Source organism: Parambassis ranga, chromosome 15 (genome assembly GCF_900634625.1).
Source record: "Parambassis ranga chromosome 15, fParRan2.1, whole genome shotgun sequence".
NCBI lineage: Eukaryota > Metazoa > Chordata > Actinopteri > Ambassidae > Parambassis > Parambassis ranga.
Genome location: NC_041035.1, coordinates 19,581,274 through 19,604,316, shown reverse-complemented (window position 1 = coordinate 19,604,316; position 23,043 = coordinate 19,581,274). Strand labels below are relative to the sequence as shown.

The 23,043-nt window shown below is 43.3% G+C and overlaps 3 protein-coding genes across 9 annotated transcripts; 2 read left to right on the top strand and 1 right to left on the bottom strand.

Annotated features, from left to right (window-relative positions):
- The first annotated feature begins 350 nt into the window (after positions 1-350).
- blnk (B cell linker) lies at positions 351-11,775 on the top strand. 6 transcript variants are annotated; one of them, XM_028423072.1, is made up of 25 exons: positions 543-655; positions 763-825; positions 3,023-3,069; positions 3,166-4,668; positions 4,919-4,984; positions 5,395-5,441; positions 5,868-5,926; positions 5,998-6,109; positions 6,321-6,424; positions 6,508-6,580; positions 6,681-6,755; positions 8,789-8,820; positions 8,902-8,933; positions 9,090-9,152; positions 9,234-9,264; positions 9,332-9,380; positions 9,462-9,513; positions 9,591-9,618; positions 9,705-9,729; positions 9,832-9,907; positions 10,024-10,046; positions 10,138-10,193; positions 10,271-10,354; positions 10,441-10,596; positions 10,997-11,775. In XM_028423072.1, exons 4-25 carry the CDS (start codon positions 4,616-4,618, stop codon positions 11,111-11,113), a joined length of 1,413 nt encoding a protein of 470 aa, XP_028278873.1. In that variant the 5' UTR covers positions 543-655; positions 763-825; positions 3,023-3,069; positions 3,166-4,615; the 3' UTR covers positions 11,114-11,775. The 6 variants fall into 6 exon arrangements, with proteins under 6 accessions (XP_028278870.1, XP_028278868.1, XP_028278872.1 ...); XM_028423073.1 differs by having other exon boundaries at positions 547-655; positions 5,883-5,926; XM_028423069.1 differs by lacking the exon at positions 3,166-4,668 and having other exon boundaries at positions 351-581; positions 5,883-5,926.
- znf518a (zinc finger protein 518A) lies at positions 11,733-16,672 on the bottom strand. The gene is made up of 3 exons (XM_028423066.1): positions 16,612-16,672; positions 13,769-15,863; positions 11,733-13,640 (listed from the first exon to the last, which is right to left on the bottom strand). Exons 2-3 carry the CDS (start codon positions 15,846-15,848, stop codon positions 12,994-12,996), a joined length of 2,727 nt encoding a protein of 908 aa, XP_028278867.1. The 5' UTR covers positions 15,849-15,863; positions 16,612-16,672; the 3' UTR covers positions 11,733-12,993.
- A 3,583-nt stretch (positions 16,673-20,255) lies between these two features.
- On the top strand, positions 20,256-22,934 carry ccnj (cyclin J). 2 transcript variants are annotated; one of them, XM_028423619.1, is made up of 6 exons: positions 20,256-20,382; positions 20,619-20,710; positions 20,895-21,105; positions 21,195-21,494; positions 21,923-22,082; positions 22,483-22,934. In XM_028423619.1, exons 2-6 carry the CDS (start codon positions 20,642-20,644, stop codon positions 22,868-22,870), a joined length of 1,128 nt encoding a protein of 375 aa, XP_028279420.1. In that variant the 5' UTR covers positions 20,256-20,382; positions 20,619-20,641; the 3' UTR covers positions 22,871-22,934. The 2 variants fall into 2 exon arrangements, with proteins under 2 accessions (XP_028279420.1, XP_028279421.1); XM_028423620.1 differs by lacking the exon at positions 20,256-20,382 and having other exon boundaries at positions 20,616-20,710; positions 20,882-21,105.
- Positions 22,935-23,043: the final 109 nt, after the last annotated feature.

Here is a 23,043-nt window from a genome sequence, read left to right as displayed (position 1 = left end):
TTCCCCAACTTTCCGACACAATCCGCCTGTCTGGATTTGTCTGTTAGTGGATTTTCCAGTCTGAGCAGCAACACCTGTTAATGGGTCTTTGATTGTACCATTATACACCCTTTTAAAGTAAAACAGGGCACTCAATCTGCCACTCAATAGGACATATTTAAGATGAGATCATAGTTTATTTTTGTTTTAACATCCTTTAAAATTAGACTGAATGTATTGCAGCATGTGCAGTAAATGACCGTCTGACAGTAAATGAAGAGAGGAGGTGAAATCAAGTTCCACTATTATGACACTTTGGTTTTTATAGGTTGAGTTTAAGGAAGTCTCCGTTTCCTTTCTGTTGATGGTTCAGTACAGTCTGAGAGAACATTCATGTGGATGAGGGAGAGGGAGAAATGGAGAATGTGCATTCAATATGGTGACACCTCCATTTCTGCTTCTTCCTGCTGAGGCCGTGCGGCTCAGTCAGTCTGTTCCTGTGCTTCAACGAGTGCACACTGCTGAGGTCAGACATGAACCTGCCATCCAGAGAGGAATGTGAGGGCTGGGACCACACACAAGTAGCCCTCTTTATGTGCAAGGTGAGTGCAAGAAAACCTAAGAAATCCAGCGAGGAAACACCGAGGAGGCACACTGATCGACTGACTAGTTAAAGGTTCAGTAGTTCATTCTGTGAGGCATGTTTCCTTTCCTCTATGTACATACTGGAGTTAAAGTTGATTTAGATGATGAAAATTAAGTTATTGTGTTTACTGTCCTCAGAACAAAATGCAAGAATGTGCTGCCATGGTAACCAGACTGAAAATGAACGGACAGAGACTTCTGGTGAGTTCATCAGAAATGAGCTAAGTGCTGCATCTGTTGGTTTTAAATGCTGTTTCTTATACGTGACTTATACATGACAAAATTTAAACAGAAGAGTTTACAGGATATGAAAAGGTGAACTTAGGCGCTTGCATTACTTCCCACACACTGTGTAAATGTAGGGTCTCTGCTGGAAGTTGGTAAATCTACTGCAACTTCTGCTTTAATATCACTCATCTCAGTGTAATACATGCTGCATCTGTATCTATTTCCATATGCAGTCTACAAGCTAATCTTATGAATCTTATGAAACTGTATTATTTCTACTTCTATTTCTTCATAAAACGTTGTCAGTAGAGATTAACTTTCATCATTTTGTAGAGGAGATTGCATGGAATATGGAGATATGAGACCCATAATGGTGAGACACTGTCTGACTTTGTTTTAATTTTGCAATATCTGCCTAAGTGCCACTAGAAAACACAGCAAACATCACTTGAGTGAAGTCCAGTCACAGATTATAGGACAACAAAGATGTTTGACGGAGAATGTAAAGAACAGTAATCCTAACACAGGTGACACAGAGTGATGTGATGTGTTGTCATCTGTTATTTGAAGAATTTGATGGAGGTGTGAGAAGAACTTTTGAGTTGAGGAAGGGAAGTACAGCAATGTAATCTTGAGAAAATGAAGGTGGGTGTGAGAATTCTGAGGCCAGACAGTGAGAGTACAGGTTTGACTTTGATCACTTTTGTTCATCAAAGAGTGTTTGTGTGTGTATGTAGTAGCATGAATGATCGAAGGGTGTCTTTGGTCCATGTAAACAAACCGGACAGACATTCGAATGCTGCGGGCAGAGAGACAGAGGACTGTAGCCTGATGCTGGACTGAGAGTTCAGACTGGATGCTGTGAATTTATCATGTCCTTCATTCATGATGCCAGTGCTCTGGCTCATTAGTTAGCTAACTTGTTAGCTACTGTCTGCTAACATAAGTCCACCCATCAATGACGGGCCGATTAACATTAAACCAAAGTAGTAAAGCTTTGCATGCTGTCAGTATGTATTCATGGTCCTCAGTCTATAAATCTGAAGCCACTCTCACACACCAACCCACTTGTCTGCATTAAAAGAGCTGCAATATGCAAATGAGGTTGCAGACGGTACGAGTCATCCGTACTCGTTTCACTGTAAATAGTAATGACTGTAAATAAAGCTGTCAGTTTGGGAAAGTATGTTGTGGTTTTGTTGTTAAGTAGGTGTCAGGAGGTGGTGGTTTTTACTTCTCCTATCCTGTGAGCTCATCGTAATAAGTCCTAATAAGTTCCTCTTCCATTTCTGGCAAGCTGCCAACTTGCCTGTAGCGTTTAATGATTAAATGTCGGTCAAATCAAACCACTGAAATTGACACACACACATATTTTATGCTACATTTCCAAACATCTGAAGGGGAAATGTTTTCCTGGAATCCTTTAAGATACACATATAGACAGCTTCCAGCTGTGTGAGGCTGCCTGTGTGTGTGGGGAAGTCACTTTCATTATTACAAAAGGACGATCAAAGCATGAGTTTCCATGGCACAACAGCTGGTTTGCTGAATTCTGACACGGTTATCTTGCCCTACTATGAAGGACTAAAGGAGCAAACGCCTTAAACTTTAATTCAAGTCGTTTTCTCTGTTATAACATGCAACCCCACATGAACAGGAGTGAGAGTGGGGGCCATCTATGTGCAGGATCTAGGTAAAAACGGAAACTTCACATTACATTAAGCTTTGTAGAGCGTTGTCGTATGATGTTTAAAAGCTGCAAGTGGAAAATGTGATTTAAATACTTACTATGCCGTCACTGACACAATAAAGCTGACACCCAAATTTCCCTGAGGGACCTTCTCAAAGGGATTAATAAAGTATATTCTCTTCTATTCTAAAAGCCACAGAAGAGGTTTCATGGGTATATTGGGTATAATCCTATGTTTGGATGTTCTGCTGTGTGTGTCTGAAGCATGGTGGGCTTGTACAACAACACACTTGCCTTATACAAGTGTACACGGAGATCAAGGCGCTGCAGCAGGCTGTGAAATGAGGATTACATGTAAAGTGCTTGTTGAATGGCCTTCTGTGAGATGCTGCCATCTACTGTTAGCTGAGCAGTACTGACCTTCAGTCGTCTCTGAAGCCTCCCATTTTGACGATCCGTTTCCCTGATATTTGTTTTCAGAACCTGTCCGACTGTGACATGAGCAAGTTCACTCTCATCCAGCAGCCGTAAGTTACAAAATCATCACAACTATCTGTCATATCTGTCATTATCCCCGCCTGCCTCCCACAATATCTATTTCTGATTACTATGAATCACAACAGAGAAAAGGTCAAAAGGCTACTTATCTACTTAAGTAATTAAGATAAGTACTACGAAGTCATTTCATAATGTGTGTATTATTGTGTGTGTGTGTGTGTATTAGAATAATTGTTATTTAATATTAAGTATTAACTAATGTCAATTCTCTTTCTAATAAATTTTAAAATAATAATAATAATTTAAAACACATTTCCAAGATCAACGTTTTGATTTTGAATTAAATAATTCATCTTGAAGAATTTGATTTAATTTGGGATTTTTTTGGTATAAATAGCAACAACAAATTTCAGTGTGTCAGCGCTGACCTTTTCCTTTCTTTTCCATTTCCTGTTGGTCATGTGTTTGGCTAAACCAAGAAGTTCTACAAGCTACTGCACGAAGACGCTGTTCCTCTATACGAACAGCAGCTGTCAGTCGCTGCAGTGTTATTGTTGTACACATACAACCAAACTACAGGACTGGAAGAGTCAATCACAGCAGGACGGTTCAAAAATAAATGCAAGAATAAACCAACCTCAGCTGTATATACATACATATACATACATACACACACACACCAGTGTGTCAAATCAAAGGACTGAACGCGGCGCTGTGTGATGTCTCTATGGCATTTTTTAAATTTATAAAAAAATGACTCTAAACTTGACTACAGATATTTTTAGAATCTTCAAAACTGAAGACAGATGTGTATCTGTTGTGTATCGGCAGTTTGTTTTTCCTCTCATGTGACCATCAGACTTATCTGCTTCTCCGTCTCCAGCAGCTACAACAGTGACATCCTGCTCTAGCAGTCATGTAAAGTGATGTTCTAATATTCTCATGCATGATTTGTGCTTTACTACAGGGCTGTCTGTTGTCACTGTGAATCATACGCAGATGCTTCCGTTAGAACATCTATAACTGCTTCTTCAGTACTTTTCTTAATTTCTTACCACAAACATCTTTCATCATCCACTGACCGATCAATGTTAAACAGGAAAGACATTTTTTAAATATACTTAGGATTACAACACTTCCTGTGACACATTCATGACCGTACACTCTAGCTCCCTTTTACGGCTAAAAAAAGTGACTCGTTAACGACCAATGATTTAAAATACTCTGTGCAAAAAGGAGGGCAAACGATGCGATGATCAGATGATGAATTATGCCAGCAGAAGATCTTTGCTACAAAACATGGCCATGCTAAGTGCTCGGAACGTAGTCACATGTACCCACCTCTAGAGAGGTGGAATTGAAAATGTCTAGAGAGGTGTTTTGCAAGAGAAAATGCTAAATCTGTCCGTCTGTGTGTGTGTGTGTGGCGGGGGGAGTGGAAAAGAGAAGTGACAGGCAGCTAGAATGAACTCCCTCCCCTCCATGACAAACACAGCTTCATTTACAATTTTGTGAACAGACCTGGCGGCACGCGTTACAGTCGAGAGGCCTAAAATAAATGTAAACGGATTAAACATGAATATGGACACATTAGGTAAACTTGCTGCTCCTGCTACAGCAAAGATCCGGTAAGAAGTTTCACCTCACGGCTTTCTCACTGTTATTCTCAGGGTTTGTAGCTTATTGCTTTTTAAAACTGATTTGCACAAAATTATGTCAGTAAATGTTTATTTCACAACAAAAAGTGCGAACAAAACAGATGAAAGTGTAATAAAATGCATCCTTTTAAAGGCTCAGGACGATGTTTCCTTTATCAGACAGTCTGTTAGTTGATAAATGTTTGACTAAAATGATGCCAGAACTCTGTGTTGTTTACAGGCAACTTCAGAAGATCGTTCAAGATATCAGGAAAAATGATGGCAGCTTACTTAACAAACTAAGAAGGTCAGTGGAGGCGTCTTTGTGAGAACTCTGGTGATCTACAGAAAAAAAAGTTCCATGTGGTTTGTGTACATGCATCAGTGGACAATGCCAATTCCTCTTTCACAACCGTTGGAATAAGAGAGAGGCACACACACACACACACACACAAACCAAAAATAACCAAAACAGATGGCTGTGCTCTCACTTTCCTTTCCTGAAATGAGTCCTCATAAGACATTAGGACACAGAGTGACACATACGATTTGACAGAAACCGAGAAACTCTCATCCTGTCTGGAAAATATGCACAGAGGGACATTTATAACTGCTCTCGCTGTAACACCTGCCCCGAATGTGTTCAATAAATAAAAATAAGACCACCACACTGACCCGAGGATGTGTCCTTAATCACTGTGTCTCTGTGTGTAACAGACTGAAGACCAAACCAGCTCCAAACCTTCCTGCCAGAGACTACAGAGGTAAGAACGGAGGCCTCAGTCCACTTTATCATTTATCTAGGTCATTAAAGAGGGTTTTAAATTGGATCACATTCATTTATTTTGCCATTTTTTGTACAATTTTATTATACAATTAATTTAATTGTTTTCACATTTTTTTCATTTTTTTTGTGCCCTTCTTCACCCGTCACTGCCAGGTTAGCTTAGCATACAGTGTTTAAGACTATTTGTGCAACTGAACAATGCTTCAATATGACTGATAGTTTGCCGTTTCTGTTCAAACCATAAAAACACTCGATAACTCGATTGTTGTGGAGGTGAGGAGACATGCTTCACTGGTTTCACTACAGAGGAACTTACTCAAGTCAAGACTTTGTTCTACAAATGTTCTCAGGTTCAAATATCTTTGGGTGTTTTTCCCCCCTCTTTGTACTGAAATGCATTTAGATCTCATCTTTGCAGGTGGCAACAGGGAAAGCGATGATCAAGAGTCTGATCCGGATTATGTAAGTTCAGTAAAACAGCTGTTTTTTTGTCTTAGGTGTTGTTTGAAACATTACATGCGTGCTGTTCACAGGATAATGATGACATGTCTGATCCCCATGAGGACGACAGCTACGAGCCTCCTCCCAGCCACAGAGTCTTCACCCCAACTCCCTCTGTTCCCTTCCCAAGAGGGGAATATGTTGGTCAGTTCCGTTACTTGACCTTTTTCATTCTACCTGAACTCTACAGTGTTTCTTCCTGTCCTGTTTTGATCCTTCTTGCAGAAGTGTAACTAGGTTTATTAGACAGATTCAGGCACAATATGAACCGTTAGCCACAACACACGGCAGGTCTCAGACCTGTGCTTTATGCAAATGCTAAAGTCCTGTTTTTGCTTCTGCTTCTCCTTTCCAGACAGCTGCCATAACCGGCCCAGCCGGCTGCCCAGAAAGCCCCTCCGCCCAGCGAAACCTTCCAAACAACTGCCCCCTGAGCCCAGCCACGCGCCAAGTGATGAAGTAAAGCTACTTCAATTGCTTTTAAATAGCACAGTGTCTATGTATTATACACCTACAAACCAGTATGCAATGTCATCTTACAGGAAGACTACATAGATCCAGATGCTAATACTGAAGATGACAACTATGTGGAACCTGCAGAAAATCCACCTGCCAGTAAGAGAAACAATAATAATAATATAATATCACTATGACCATAAGTTCAGAAAATAAAATAAGTTAGAAAAGAGTTAATGCTTCACACGCCTCTCTTCAGAACCTGGGCTCAAAGGCGGGAACAGAACAGTAAGAGGTCATCCCATGTTGCCTCCACAGCGTTCACCCAGTCCAGGTAAATACAGCACAAGTATAGTCATCCCAGCACAATGATGTTACAGCTAAACAACATAGTTAATTTAAAATATACAAACGTCCTTATTTACTAAAAAAAACATTAGCTTTGAAACAAAAGTCATTATGCAACAGTTAAGGAAAGGCTGCACAGCAAAGCTTTCCACCAAGTTTTAACTGTCACACAGATCACGTTTGCCTCTTGAACACTCGGGTATACAGAGGAGTTCATAGTCAACTCACTGACTGCAAGGTGTCCCGGTCCTGTGGCCGCAAAACAGGGCAGCAGTGGCTCAGTGGTATAGCAGGGTTGTCCAATAACCGTAAGGTTGGTGTTGATGAAGATTCTCAGTCATCCAGGTCATCATACGTAGAGAAGATTGAAGCAAGGCGTCTGGACTTGTAGAGTTTTCTTGAAGACGTTTCGCTGCTCATCCAAGCAGCTTCATCAGTTCTAACTGTTTGGTGGGGAAACATGGTTTATATGTGGTTACAGACCTATGTGGGTGGGTCTGGGTAAAACTTAAATAAACAATAGCACTAAATGTTTCCATACTTACCTGTTACAGTTAGAACTGATGAAGCTGCTTGGATGAGCAGTGAAACGTCTTCAAGAAAACTCTACAAGTCCAGACGCCTTGTTTCAATCTTCTCTACGTAAGGTTGGTGGTTCGATCCCAACTCCTCCCTAGTCACTGTTGTGTGTCCTTGGGCAAGGCACTTTACCTGCATAGCCTCCAGTGTACTCACTGGTGTATGGCGCTCTTTGCTGGGCTGCCTTAAGCAATTTCCCCATTGTGGGACTAATAAAGGTTTCTTATTTAATTTAAGCCCAAATCATCACCCTCCACCGCCATGCTTGACAGTGGGTGTGAGGTGTTTCTGCTAAAATGCTGCGTTTGGTTTTCACAAGACACTCCACGACCAAACTCCTTCACTTTGGTCTCATCTGTCCATAGGACATTGTTCCACAGGTGTTTCTCCTTCCAAACCAATCAAACATGTTCAGTGGTCTTCTAATTGTGCTGTCAAGGACATTAATATATAACCTGCTCAGTGAGGCCTGTAGACTCTGAGATGTACCCTCCCCAGATTGCTGTGCAGCTGCCAGATGCTTCTTTTCCTCTTGGCATTGTGTTAGCACACACCTGGATGCTCCAGAGCAGCAAACTGCCAAAACATCTGCTTTTATAGAGGTCTGCACAGCTGCTGATCACTTCATCAAGGGCTGATGATTAGCAGCTCACCTTCTTAACTCTTAGAAGAAAAAGAAAACACTCCTTATACAAATATCTTTTTGAAATTGGTGACCAAACACTTGAGAAAAATTAAATAAAGCTTAAATGTACCTTTGTCAGTGTTGCTTGGTCCTCTGGTGGTGGCTACCTGTCCATGCAGTCCGCTGTTTTAGGTGGTGAACAGTCGACCGCAGCCCGCCATGTCCAGCTGTTTTATAGCTAGCAGTAGTAGCAGTTATGCTAATTAGCCTGTTCACGTAATTAACGAGCACAGAACTTCGGAGAGAAGTTACTATTACAATTGATAAGCCTGCAGCTTGACGTAGCCACGCCCTAAAACACGCACAACTATAAACTCTTCTTCACAACTTCGTAATTTGACCATTAGCTGCTTCCGGTCTGCGCTCTCTCTCTCTCTCTCTCTCTCTCTCTCTCTCTCACGCACCTGTCGTGCACCGTACCGCCACTTACGTCCTCGCGTCATCAACCATCGAGACCATGTGACCTGATACGTTAAGTAGAAAACAAGCGCTCAACAAATTAAAAACTTTTTTATCTGAATATAAATAAATATGACGTTTTTACGTGTGACGTTATCAAACGTTTAATTTTAACCAACCATTTTTTAATAAGCTATAATACTGTGTAGACAGGAAGTCGTTTCTTTGCCGTTAGCATGCTAACATTGCTAGCATCAGTGGACAAAATGCTACATGAGAGGTCAGAGGTCCAGGTTGGTCCTGTGTTGGGTTGTTTTCATTAGTCTTCTGCAGATCTAATGTCTGTTCTGCTTAAGTTTCAGACTTTTATGAAGTCCCAGATACAGCGGTGAGTTGTTTAAGTCTAATTACATGTGTTTTATGAGGCATGTTTGCATGTGGAATATAACATGTGACTCCATCTTTACAGGAGAACTCAACCAAAAGTCTTCCAGCAACCAGGTCAGTCTGGAATGTTTTTTTTTGTTTTGTTTTTTATTTTAGCCCAAAAGAGTTCAAAATGTTAACAAATTAGAGATCATTAATTTTTTGTTATATTGTTCCGGGTAAAATGACACTAATGACTAAATCCTACATTTCATTGCCTCTGTCCTGCAGACTGTGTCCGATCCCTGCACCACAGCCACAGTCACATTCCTTACCACCGAAGCCCAGCCCCAGGTACCAGCATTCACTTCAGGAGAGCCCAATCATCTTTTTGCAAAAACTTACACTAATAATTGTTGTTGTTGTTGTTTTCAGGGTGAACGTGCGGAGATCTCCTCCTCCTCCTGTAAGTGTGCAGAGCTCCATTTAAACTGTGTGTTTGACAGACTCAGGAAGACTTTGTGGTTTCACAGGTGCAGGAGCCCACGGATGAAGATGAATATGAAGTCTGTGACGCTGATGGTGAGTGTTGAAGACCTTTAACATGAACCAAGGTGCGCCATCTAGAGGTCAGCACCACTCATGACTGCTCTGTCCCCACAGGTCCTTCAGAGGGACGTCCTCCTCTGCGTCTACCCAAACCTCTACCCAGAGAGTAAGCATCGCTTTCACACTTCAAAATATTTCATATTTAACACATGAAGCATCTAATTCATGGATTGTTTTCCTCAGTAAGTCACCAAAACCCCCTCTGGTGTCGGTAAGCATGTCTTTTTATGAAGAATTATGTACACAAATGTGAAGTTACCCACATTGATTTATGATGCTGAATGACTTGTGTTGCAGAAGCCAGATTTAAAACCAAGGGAAAGTAAGTTTTATTTATATGTAGCATTTGAAAAGAGGAAGGAAGAAGTGTACAAATGAAAAAACAGCAAAGAGGTTCATTCCGGTGTGTTTGTCTTGTTTACAGGCAGGACGCTACCTGTGGTGCAGACGGAGCAGAAACCTCCTCTCAAAGCCTTCACACTGGACCTGAAACGACCAAAGTGAGACACACAGCACAGCACATTCTGTTTACACTGGTGGGAAGCTGCCTTTAATCACAGCTCTCTGCTGTATATTTACTGTGCTCTGCTCTCTCTGCGGGCTCTCCCTGTCACAGAATCCCTCTTCCACAGTTCACCAGTAAGTGCCGCCTCCTTCTTGTCTCGTCGTCATGGATACAAACCTTTTGTGCTTTAACGTGAAATGATACAGATGTTTGTTGTTGTTCCAGAACCGTCTGAGAGAGGAGGTGTTGCTGCTGAAAATGGGTCCCTGGACTCTAATAAGGTGTGTGTGTGTGTGTGTATACTCTGACAGCTGATCAGATAATCATGCTGGTTTACATGCTTTCCTCCTTATTTCAGGACGCAGACGTCATCAAGAAACCCTGGTACGCTTCTGCATGCGACCGCAAGACTGCTGACGATTGCTTAATGCACACAAACAAAGTGAGAATCTTACCAGTGATGGTTGATTGATAGTTTCCCATTTATTTTCTTCAGCTGGGTTTGAGTGTGAGAGCGTTCTGTTGCAGGACGGAGCCTTCATGGTGAGGAAGAGCTCGGGTCAGGACGCGCAGCAGCCCTACACACTGGTGGTGTTTTACAAAGGCCGAGTGTACAACATCCCCATCCGCTGCATACCAAACATCCAGCAGTACGCACTGGGAAGGGAGAAGAGAGGCGAGGAGGTACTGTTCCTTTTAATTTATCTAACGAGGGTTTTATGTAAAGATGAACGGCAGACATGTTGGCGTCCTTCAACGGTTGATCTGAGTATTGATCTCTTCAGGTAGCTTAATGAAAACACTTCAATCAAATCAATCAGTCGCTCTGCATCATCACTGCCAGCTGTATGTCTCTGAGATGTGAGAGCAATGCATTGTGGGATTTTATTTCCCAGACTCACTGTGACATTCCAACATGGCGGCTTACGCTCTGCTGCGGTTATTATTATTTAATATTGCCTCATGTCCGCAGCTTGGTCATGTAATGTAGCTTCGTTCCTTGGTGCAGAGGATTGTGGGTAAGAACCAAACAGTATGCCAGGCTGCATGCCTGTAACTCATCGCTCTCCTTCTCTTTATGCAGCACTTCAGCAGCGTGTCCCACATCATTGAGAACCACCAGAGGAATCCCCTGGTGCTGATCGATAGCCAGAACAACTCTAAGGACGCCACTAAACTGTGCTACCCTGTGAAGCCGTAGATGAACTGATCACAGAGTCACTCGGTTCAGAGGAAGTTGCACAGCTGCTACGTGCTAATCCAAACATGAGTGTTGTGTCAAAACAAGCACAGCAGTCAACCTCCACAGGTGTGGAAGGGCTGATCAGGGCTTCCCATCATGCACCAGGCCTAGAGGAAGCATCACAGAAGTAATATTGACAGCATCTCTTGCTTGTCGTTACGCTGATACTTCCTGTTGTACATTATTTTTCATGTGTTTTTGACTTTTTTTTTTTGGCCCACTGTCTCACTGACTCTCGTTCCATAAGGGGGCGCTCTTGGGACAGGCCTAGTTCATAATGTGTGGGGTCCTATGGAGCTAAAAACTGTAAAGTTCATGATGTTAACACAATAGTTTTGTTCAGTTGGCCAAAAATTAAATGAAATGTTAGCAGGGGTTAATTATTTTTGTACCATACACTCCTACTCTCTAACAGCGCCCTCTAGGTGAATTGCAGCCAGTTTTAGTACACTGACATGGACAGGAAGTGGAAATGCTGCTGAAGTAGCACCATTAAGGTTATTAAAAAACATTTTAATGTCAGGGTATTGAAATTAATGTGAGAAATGAGACACGTGTAGCAAAATAAGCACTTGTGTGAAATTGTATATTTTGTTTTAATAAAACTCTTCTGTTGCACAGCTCATTTCTTCAGTCACAACAAAATGCCATCAGGAAACTGACAAGTTGTTTCATTTATTCTCCATGTAATGCTATCATACTCATGCACATGTGCTGCATAATAATAATAATAATAATAATAATAATAATAATAATTCCTAGGCACTTGGTGAAAATGTTCAGGTCATATTTTTACAGTACCTCCAGTGGGACTATGTACAATTATAAAACATCTAAGCATTAAGAGACAGGGGTTCTACAGGGTCATCTGTCCAATGGTCCTTGACTGACAGACACAGACACACACACACACACACACACACACAGAGGAGCTGCTGTGAATACTGAAGGATCACGGCTGCATAAGGAAATGTCGAGCCACAGCTGAGATTGTCAAAGGCTTGGGCCTGAAAAGGTGAGGTAACGGAAAAATCGAAAATCCTCCTTTCATAGTGCAATTCAATGATTATCGTCATTTCAAGTCAAAGGAGAGGAAACCCACTGAGGAAGGAAAAAAACATGTATGTAGTTGAAAAATCGAGATGATTCTGGTCGAGTCAGTCACATCAAAAAACAAATTTATGGAAATTAATCGTGTCTTCAGGGACATCAGCTCCCACTGAATGCTAGGAAATATGACAGTTAATACTATATTTAACCAGAATTCTAGGTTTATACAACAAAACATTGATTCTTCTAACGGCCCAAAAGGAAGCATATAAACCTAAAAGTCATAAATAAATGAATAAAACAGCTTATTACACAGTTTTGGTATATCTGAGTAACTTGTGGGTCTCTGCATCCCCTTCCAAAAACATAAATATGACAGCTACCACACTGTATAGCCTACCCGTACATAAACTGATCCATAAAACAGATGGTATGGCAAATATACATATTACAGTGTTCTATAAAAGATTTTATAACAGTGTACTTAAATCACCTTAAATAAAGCTATTGTGTAGACAAAATATACAAACAGTACAAAGGACTAATTAATGACGCCACGTCCTCGTGGCTTTACAAATAATTACTAAACTACAAAAAGTTTGTATCAAGCTACTCGGAACAGGAGAGAGATGACAGGTAAAAAAAGTCACCCTGAGAATGTGATCCCTCCAGGATTCGTCTCAAAAACAACCAATCGTACTTAAGACTTTAAAAACCTCTTCTCATTGTTGTTTTGTTGTATTGCAAAGTCGCTTTTTTTCAAAACTTAAATCCAGTGTGTGCGACAGTCAAGAGTTTTTTTCACAGTTTGTCCCGTTCCAGTCCATCAGGTGTCGTTGCCGGTGAGTCATCCACGTTTGCCGACAGGCGAAGAGCCGGCCGCAAAACCAGCAGCAAAACTTCTTCTTCTTCTCCTCAGCGTCCCTGCCGGGGGACTCCGCGCCCACGATTTCATACTTTTTCCTGCTCAGCCGGCGAAACTTCAGCTTCAAAGTGAACCTCTCCTGGACAGAGTTTTGGGTTTGGGCGTCTGTATCTGGCTCTAACCCTTTCAGAGCCCGCAGAGTCCGGCGTGACAGCACCACCCTCTGTACCTCTCTGTACCTGTTGACCACCTCCATGATCCTGGCCACCTCGGGGATGTCAGCATCTGGGTGATTTAGCACCACAACAGGCTGGTTTCCCGCTGGACGCTTTACCAGCTGACAGGGATTTATGGCTACTAATTTCAGGCTCCTCACCAGGGTTTTTGGGGCCGGCTGCCAGCGACGCCCAGACGCTGGCGGGGCCTGGTGTTGGATGGCTTTTCCTGCAGGCACATGGACGCTGCTGACGAGGTCTGAGCACGAGTCTGCAGGCACTTCTCTGTCCGCCACTCCTCCTACACTTTGCTCTGCTGAGACGACGGAGCAGGGATCTCTCACGCTTATTTGATCTGCAAAAAAAAAGGTGGAAAAAAAATGACTGAATGCACCTGAATGCAACATTTAAACCAAATGCATGCCAAGAAAATCCCATTAATCCTTTGACCATTGTGTGTAGACAGAGTCATTTCAGTCTTACCCTGTGATATAACAGCAGGCTGGGAAAGAGGAGTCGCTGCTCCGTTAATGGCTAAACCATCTCCTGACTCATGACACTTGGTGTCATTGTGAGGCGTTCGTGCGTTCTCAGGGGACATCTCTACATCAGTCACCGATGGAGCCCTTGAAATTGTCCGGCTTGTCCGACCAGCTGATCTGCTCTTGTCAACTTCGGAGTTCTCTGCATCCTCCTGCACCTCTTTATCTATCGATGGCCTGTCTTCGAGCATGAGAACCGTGCTCTCCATCATGTTTTTAGTGCTAAACTCCTCTCCTGGATTTGACCGTTGAGGTGAACTAATGGCTTCTGATGGGTCCGTCTTTGTCTGTTTCTTCTGGTCTTCTTCTGTTGGCTGCAAGTTTTGAAGAACTGCCTCCTCCTCTGTTGCTGTTTGAGGACTTGGCGCTCCATGTTGGCCATCTATCTCTTCAGACAAAGGGCTCTGTGACACCCACTGCTTCTCCTTCACAGGATTCTTCTTCAGCACCAGCTTTAAAACCAGTCCTGGCGAAGTCTTGACCACCTTTTTGAATCTGGTCTTTCTTTTCCACCGTCGCGTTTTTCTCCTCTTCTTCGGCTGAGCTTTGTGAACGGTTGTCTGCTCTTCACCCTCAGTCGCCAACTTCAAATCACTGAAAACATGAATCCCATCGCTGTGCACAGGCCCCTCCATTTCCTGTTCAGTCTTCACTTCCTGGTTCTCCCTGTTTTCCTGCGTGTGAGCGCGCTCAGATGGCTCATTCTGCAACACGTCACTGTGCAGTTTGTGTTCGGGTGTACGATCAATCAAATCCGACGGACATCCGTTCAGGTCGACCGCACACTGAGGATCATCGTCGGCACTTTGCGGAGAGACGGCGTCCTTGTCCGATGACGTCATCATCTTCAACCTTTTGGCGTACGTGGCGCCATTCTGAGCTACAGTTATCTTATTCTTGACGGTGAGGACGGTGAGATCCGATGAATTCGACATCAGCCCGTTCTCCGACTTCGGGTGAAGATTCATATCTTGCGGGACATTTGACAAAACAGTTTTAAGAGCATTGGTCCATTTCTGGTCACCGGTTTCTACAGATTTCATTAAAAACTGTTGCGTCTCCTCTAGTGTTGTTTGTGGATCTGACAGGTGGCAGTATTTATCCAGGAATTCTCTGCCTGGCAGAGAAAGGCAGTCCTGAGTCAGCCAGCACATTTCCCTAACTGCACTTCTTGTTAATCTGGACTTTATTTTGGGGATGGTGTCATTTGGTTTCACTGCTATGGAATGAGCCTCTGTCGCCGTCTTCTTCCTCTGGCTGCCATTCTGGCATACATGGACAGCCTTGATGTGCCTTGTAATCAACCATTTCTGAGATGCCTCGTAGCCACAGTGCTGACAGGTCTGAGTGGTTGTTTTCGGCCCCAACTGATTGTCACCCTTTATGTGCAGCGGCAGATCATTCGTTCCTTCCAAATTGTGTACGTATATGTGCTCTAAAAATCCTCTAACGTCCCCTGTGGAGAATTTTGGACACATTTCACATGAATATTTGCCATTTAGGCAGTGACACATAGTCAGGTGCGAACTGAACTCAGGCCATGTGCGTTGAACGCCGTCATTACAAATGCTGCAGCCAGAAAACGTGTCCTTGTGGCTTAGAAGATGAACCTGAAAGTAGGAGAACTCAGGTGTACTAAAGGTACATGTGTGACAGGAGAAAACCGGCGGGCTGCCTCTGTGCTTCTCCTCAAAGTGGCTCACCAAGTCTCTGGGAAGGTATTCCACGCCGTCCTTGCACTGCGAGCATGTGAACCTGAGCGTGTTTCTGTCACTCGTCCTGCGCCGACTTTGTCGCGTCTCCTGGGGGGGCTTCTTCTTTGATGAAGGCCACGCTGTGCTCCGCTCCCACTCCTCTGCTATCTTCTTTGGTCCGTGCTGCTTATCTTGGCTTTGCATAGCTGGGGGCCGAACAGCAGTCTTCCTGAGGTGAAGCCGTTTCTGCCAAACACTATTCTTCTTGTTGACGCGCCGTTTTTTATCTCCTGTGGAGCTAGCTGTGCAAACGTCCACCGGATCCATGCTTTTTCCAGGTTTCTGAAAAACCAGGGAAACATAAACAATCAACAACACGGATGATTTTTATCAAGAGTTTTTGCAGTTAACCCACAGAGCGTGGTGCATTCACTGCCCTGCTCTGCATGCTACTAGTCCACCTGTTGCTGATCATGATTCATATTACCTGTGGCTAAACTCATTACCTAAAAACAACACTCATCTTCCACCTGAGGCGGGAAGCTGCGCTTAAAATCTCACCTGCACGGTTTAATAATCAACTTCATAACCCGCACATTACACATATTAACACGCAATGAAAAAACTCAGCATTATAACATAACAAATGCACCTCCAGCAGATTGAGCTAGCACTTTTTAGCAGCAGATTAATCGTGCAGCCATTGTGCAGTTTGACTTTACCACAACAAAGTGATAAGACTTCGGCTTTGTACCGAGGAACGACTGCCTTGGGAATTAAGTTACGATCAAACTACAGCAAGTAGTAAACATTACAGCCGCTTTGCTTTCGCTACAACACACATGCGGTTTATTTAGCATCCGAGCTAACTGCTAAAACTGAGACAGCGTTCCGACTGATTTGAATTAACGTGACGCACAAAGACGGAATAACTTGAAGAATACAAAGCGGGGCAACAAAGTTACACCACACTCGCTTTTCTAATGTTGCATCGAGTTATTAATGCGAACAAAAACCGCCGGGCGGTGGATTTAAAACACAAAGCAGGAGTTTGTTGGTGTAGTTGTGTCGTGTGTTTTTTTTTTTTTACCTTTTCTTTTGTGGAGAGCTTGACAGCTCAGCGAGTGGCAGCCATGATGGTTTCATCCGGGGATTATAGCCTCTGAGCTCCTTTAGCCTTTAGCCTGGTGCCTCCGTCCTGTCCCGGGCCTGCAGACACACACACACAGACACACACAGACACACACACTGTGTGGCTTTGTGGATATTTCACGTTTGTCAGCATGATGACAAACAACCAAGAATATTGTAGAAATAACACATTGATTAAACCATTTCCCCCTTAAGTCAGTATTAAGTATTTCTACAAATTAATTATCCTCATTGTTTGATTCTGTGACATTGTCTTGTCATTTTCAATCAATCAGTCTTTATTTGTGTAGTTCATTTGTAGATCAATGATGAGCCAACATGGACGATGATACAGATACAAATCGAGTAACGACAAGTACGTCCATTTAAATTGTTTATTTTATTAAAATTGAGCGTAAACAAACAATAAATAAATACAAAAAACTATAAAAACTAAATAGATGAGGCTACACAACCATTTCAAATTCCACTGAAACAGCTAAAAATAAAAATAAAATACACAATATAAAGAAATTTACATAATATAAGTTCCCCATTAGGCCGACTGCCTTATGTTGATATACTGTATGAGGGCCTTTCCTGTAGTTATTATGGTATTAATATGGTTTATTTATGGTTTTATTTAACCTGATTAAATAATTGTGAAATGTTATTTGACCTGCTTCGTCTCATTTGCTGTCAGTTTCTGATGAAGCCTCCACACCGCTGACATTTTAGTGCCTGTATTTTAATTTAAAGCTGATATCTGTGCAGTCCTGTTAAAAACACGCCTCACATGAAATAATAAAAAATAGCCTTTGTTCCCTTTTTGATGCTCACTTGGCGATAATGTCTCTAATCGTTATTCTAAGCAGGTGTGTTTTACTTCTTGTGAAGCTTGAGTTCGTCCTTTGGGACTCTAAAGGACTTCATCAATGACATTAACCCACCATTGATGATGTTAGTAAGGCTCTTATTTTGGAGGGTTTGGACCCTGCTGAGTGATAATCCAGCACAGGTATGTGTCATTATGTCATTAGTGGTTCATCATGTGGATGAGTGTGTGTGGGCAGAGTGACCTTTGTCCTGTCAACAGAACATCAGACAAATCAATGGCTCAGATACAGAAACCAGGTGGGTCACTGAAGACGTCAACAGCACCCCACTGAAGGAAACTAAGCCCAGAATGTGAGTCCAGCCTCTACCTTCTGCTCTGAGAGAGCCGTGGTGTGTGTGTGTTCACACTCCTGAGCAGATCCTATCCGGGGGGAGAATCCCTGAAAGCATGTCAGCCACGCCCTTCCCCCCCTCCAGAGCTCCATTTGTTTCCCCTGGGAGATGGTTCAGTCCATTAGGAACGAGGCTACCCGCCGGCTCAGCACAGAGCCGTTAGCATCAGCCCTGCACCCACACACACAGTGTGAGCTGCAGAGCCGAGCTTCAGGAGCTTCTCTGTGGGGTGTTCTACAGGATGTTGTTCAGCTGGTCCATAGTTCTGACACAGCTGATGATAGTGTGAAGATGCACCATGTGGCCAAAAGTAAGTGGACAGCTTCAGCTGGTCTGTTTGTTGTAGTTGACTGGATCTACAGCAGAGGAGTGTTTGCATTATTGATTGATTGATTGATTGTCCATGATTAAACAATCAATGAATTCTGACATTTGATGAAGACATCAGTGGAAACTGTTCCTGTTTCCAGACTAACAGTTCCAAATGTGCATTCAGTGACTAATAAATGCTGCTTTAGAGCAAATAATGAGGATTTAGGCCCCTTCATCATCCTTAACGGACCAGAAAAATCAGCACACACAGACAGCGGTGGGCTGTCCACATACTTTTGTCCATATACCTGCCTTTGAGAGGAGCTAGAATACTTTTATCCTTTAGAAGCACTTGATAAATGTATTTATTTACTGGCTCTATGCAGGTGGAATTCATCTGTAGTTCTGGATAGATGCTTTATAGACTTGATGTTTTAATGATATGAGTTTTTCTGCATTATACATCAGCGTCTCTCTCCTCCACAGAGACCATTGTGGGGCTGTGATGTCACTTTAACCCATGTAGGTCAAACTGAGTGCTGCTGTGCTGCCGGGGCAAACTGACCCATTTTATACTCGTTCTCATTTAATTAACTTTGTCAGCATGAAATTTAACAGGCAGGGCTTCTTTTGTGGGAAAAACACATGCAGAAAAATTACAAATCCACACACACACACACACACACACACACACACATGTGTTTATACTGTTCGTCTAAAGTAGGTTGTGGGGGCGGGGGGTCAGGCTGACCTGAGAGACAGACGAAGTGCAGAAAATATCCCTTAATTTCACACATTTAAGCAGCAACAGCAACAGACATGATTAATCCCTGTCAGCAGGAAACCTTCAGCAGGACATGATAGTCCTCAAAACAATAATAAACCACCTGTAACACCACAAGAATCAAAGCCATGGCCACTGCTACAGATAATAGCACATGGATGGATGACAGACGTGTGTCAGTGCTGTCTGTGAGCAGAGTATCCCTTGTCTACTGTAACACTTGTTGCTGGTGTGCAGCCATGTTGGAACAGGAAGGGGCCATCTCCACACTGTTCCCACAAAGATCTCTAGGTGTGCTGAAGCGTTCAGAGTTCCTTTCACAGGAACTAAGGGGCCAAAGCCTGGTTCCTGAAAAACAACCCACACCATAGTCAGACAAGTACGGTTCTCCGCCAAACCGCCAAACCCAGACTCATCCATCAGATGGAGAAGCGTGATTCGTCACCCGTCCACTGCTCTAGAGTCCAGCAGCTAACATTACTATCACTACAGAATCCAAACAACGAGCACACAGCGGTGTCTGAGCCTTCAAAGAACCTGTCAGAGATTTGTGGAGAAACGTGTCAATCAGGTTTATCTTTGAGGCTTAATATTTTTTTATTTATCAAATTATTTTCAGACCACCAGGACAAAGACAAGAACAAAAATATGTAGACACCATTATGACTGAATGGACGGATTTTCCTCACTGGCCAATAGCGGTACTGCATTTTAAGACACTTCCGCATTGACCCCGGAAGTGGGCGTGGCCTTCCTTCCGTAACTCAGGCGGAATGAACAGATTGCTCTTTGTAAACTCTTTTATAAACCGTCTGTAATTTGAGTGTCAGAACAATTTTAATCGCTTCTTCTTCGTCTTCTTTTTTTTTTTTTTTTTTTTAGAAATTTGGAAGTATTTTCATCAGTCCATTTTTTTACATTTTCTTTTATGTTTTGTTACTCCAACCATTAAAGCCTCTTTCCTAAAATCATATAAGGTAACTTTGTTTTGTGAATGATTATATGATGAACGTATGATGGAACTAAATAAAAAAACATGCCTGTTTTCATCATATAAGGACTATTTTAAAAAAAAAATAATGACAAAATCAAATCAATCAAAATTAAATCAATCAAATCACGTGATTTTTGTATCAAACTTTGTCCTTTCTAATTGTAACACTGATGTGTGTTGATGAAATAAACTTATTAAACCATACAGACCTAGTTTTACGACAGAAAGTTAGATTTGGAGACTGAAGTTGATTTTTCGTGCGGCCCCTGAACGCAGCAGTGGTGTTTGCTGAACTCGTGCTGCTGAGTCGAGGAGCTTCAGTCACTACAACAACGAGTGCGAGCAAAGCATGTCCGGCTGGTTCCGACTGAAGAAAAGTGCCCGTAACATTCACTACATGTGCGCAGTGGGTGAGTTTCACTTCGACAGCAGCCTCACGTTCACGTAGAACATCCGGATGACATTAAAACAACACAATGAATGGAGGCGGCTGTGCTGCCTCCACCACCTCCTCCACCACCGCTATTCTGATGTGTGGAGTTAAATGGCCGAAGTTTGAAAGTGTCAGAAAAAAAAAGAAAGAGGGGGCAGGGACAGCTTCACACCAAGAGTTATCTGAGTTCCTGTCCCGGTTTTTGCCTTTCAGAGGTTTCCAAAGCACTGTGTTAAATGGAGCTAGAGGACCAATGGTGGAAAGGACAACTGGCTGCAGATATCTACCAAACGCTGCGATACAAAGTGAGTGAGACACCATGACAAGATCACAGTTCACTTAGACTGCACACCAGCTGTGATTATAGGACCAGAGTATTGATTTTAAAACAAATATCTCTCCTAAAATGTTTAACCCCATCTTATGACTGGTACTGAGTGAAGTGTGTGTCCGTGGTCTGGATCTGACATGTCCAGTGTTCTTCAACAGGAGCTCAAGCTGCCCTCCTACAAAGCTCAGTCCCCTCAGCTCAACCTCAGGCGTTACTTTGCTGACCTCATAGCCATCGTCAGCAACCACTTCCGGCTCTGCCCCGCAGCCAGACACCTGGCCGTCTACCTCCTGGACCTCTTCATGGACCGCTATGACGTCACCATGCAGCAGCTTCATGTGGTCTCAATGTCATGTCTTCTTCTGGCCAGTGAGTGTGCAGCTCAGCAAGCGTCTTCTTTATGCGCCACACTGGCATCATCGCAGATCTGGGGTTTTTTTTTTCTCTTCATGCTACAGGCAAGTTTGAGGAAAGGGAGGACCGGGTTCCGAAGCTGGAGTCGCTGAACGGCCTGGGCTGCATGAGCTCCATGAACGTGGTTGTGACCAAGCAGGGTTTGCTGCACATGGAGCTCCTCCTGCTGGAAACCTTCCAGTGGAACCTGTACCTCCCCACCGCCGCGCACTTCATAGAGTACTACCTGTCCATCGCAGTCCACGAGGGAGACCTGCACGACGGCTGGCCTATGACCTGCATGGAGAAGACCAAGCTGTACATGGCCAAGTATGCCGATTACTTCCTGGAGGTTTCTTTGCAAGGTACGATGCATTTCATGGTGGATTTGTGTAGAAATAACACATTAAAAACATTTAGAGTTGGTCAGATCAAATGATACCTCATATATGCTTTTCTAGCTGTACTTACCCACAATCCTTTGCACAGAGAAACCTATGGCTGCTTTGTAGCATCTGCTAATGCTAAAACATTAACACATTCCAGCATTGGGCTCTTTAGTGCACTACTCTATGACAACAGTGATTTATTGCTGCACTGCTAAGCTAGTTAGCAGGATTTAAGCTAGTTTTCACTGCATGTTGCTTTAGCTCATAGCCCAGTGCAGCTGCCGCAGAAAGCAAATGACTGGTGTGAAGCTCCTGCAGAAACACACACTTAATACACACAGTGTGTTTTTGTTTACTTCTGAAGCCCATATGACCTCTGAGGCCATTGTTCTGTGTCTCCTCAGATCACGTGTTTTTGTGTTTTGCGCCCTCGCTGGTGGCTGCTGCGTGTGTGGCCGCCTCACGCCTCATCCTGCACCTGTCCCCAACATGGCCTCCTCGACTGCAGAACCTCACGGGCTACACATGGGAGAACCTGGTCCCATGTGCCGAGAAGCTTCTCATGTGTGTATCTACGTTATCACGACAATCAGTAAACAGGACGTTACTATTGATATGTACTGAAAATAAACAATGCCGTGCAGGATAATAGATGATATATTATGTCATGCAAGCAGCTCCTGCTAGGACTGAAGCCAGTGTGGAAGTGTCAAATACTGCAGTTCTCCCCACGGCCTCTAGGGGATGCCTCCAATACACATAGACCTCCATGATAAAACTTAACACTGTTACTTTGTGACAGTCGCACAACAGAGAATTTTTACTTTAAGAAGTCATTTTACGTGACATCATGGACGCTTCATCCACCATGTATAGATCCAAACTGCGGCGACACACGTCATCTTACAGCTTTGATTCTTTTCACTAATCAACAGTGCAACTCTTTGTCCCTTTTTCCCCACAGTACACATGAGAGTGATGTCAAAGAAGCCAACAAACAAAAGTGCCAGCAGACGCAGCAGCAGCCGGGCCAGACAGTGTACCACAGTTCAGGCCAGACAGTCGCTGTGGCACAGTACCTGCACCGGCCCGGCATGCAGTATCCCCACAGCCAGGCCCCACAGCCAGGCCTGGCCCCTAACCACCACCACCACCACCACCACCGCCCTTCCTCCTACCTCAGCCACTCCAGCAGCAGCAGCAGCAGCAGCAGCCTGCCGGCTTCCACCGTCCCCCAACACGGCAACACTCAAACCATCACAGCCTCACTGGATCCGAAGTCTAACATTCCCAACAGGGCTTACCAAGTCAGCATGCACTACTCCTGCACTGCTCCGTGCTTTGACAGATGACTTTTCTGAGCTTTAGTCATGTTTGTGAGGAAGAGATACGATGTACAGATCTAAAAAAAAAAAACAAAAAACACTGAAGGAATAAAGCCTGTTTTTAATTTGAAGAGACTTGATGAGATCGGTGCAGCACTTTGAACCGTACGGTGTGTGCAATGTGCAATATGCCTGCTCTG

Excerpts from the sequence above, each read along its gene's own strand:
- blnk (XM_028423067.1), top strand. The coding sequence starts at position 513 with ATGAACCTGCCATCCAGAGAGGAATGTGAGGGCTGGGACCACACACAA. Across the intron at positions 826-3,022 it reads TGAACGGACAGAGACTTCTG|AACCTGTCCGACTGTGACAT; the intron begins GTGAGTTCATCA and ends ATTTGTTTTCAG. Across the intron at positions 9,730-9,831 it reads AGATTTAAAACCAAGGGAAA|GCAGGACGCTACCTGTGGTG; the intron begins GTAAGTTTTATT and ends TCTTGTTTACAG.
- znf518a (XM_028423066.1), bottom strand. The coding sequence starts at position 15,848 with ATGGATCCGGTGGACGTTTGCACAGCTAGCTCCACAGGAGATAAAAAA. Across the intron at positions 13,641-13,768 it reads GCCTGCTGTTATATCACAGG|ATCAAATAAGCGTGAGAGAT; the intron begins GTAAGACTGAAA and ends TTTTTTTTGCAG.
- ccnj (XM_028423619.1), top strand. The coding sequence starts at position 20,642 with ATGGAGCTAGAGGACCAATGGTGGAAAGGACAACTGGCTGCAGATATC. Across the intron at positions 21,106-21,194 it reads GTCATGTCTTCTTCTGGCCA|GCAAGTTTGAGGAAAGGGAG; the intron begins GTGAGTGTGCAG and ends TTCATGCTACAG. Across the intron at positions 22,083-22,482 it reads TGTGCCGAGAAGCTTCTCAT|TACACATGAGAGTGATGTCA; the intron begins GTGTGTATCTAC and ends TTTTCCCCACAG.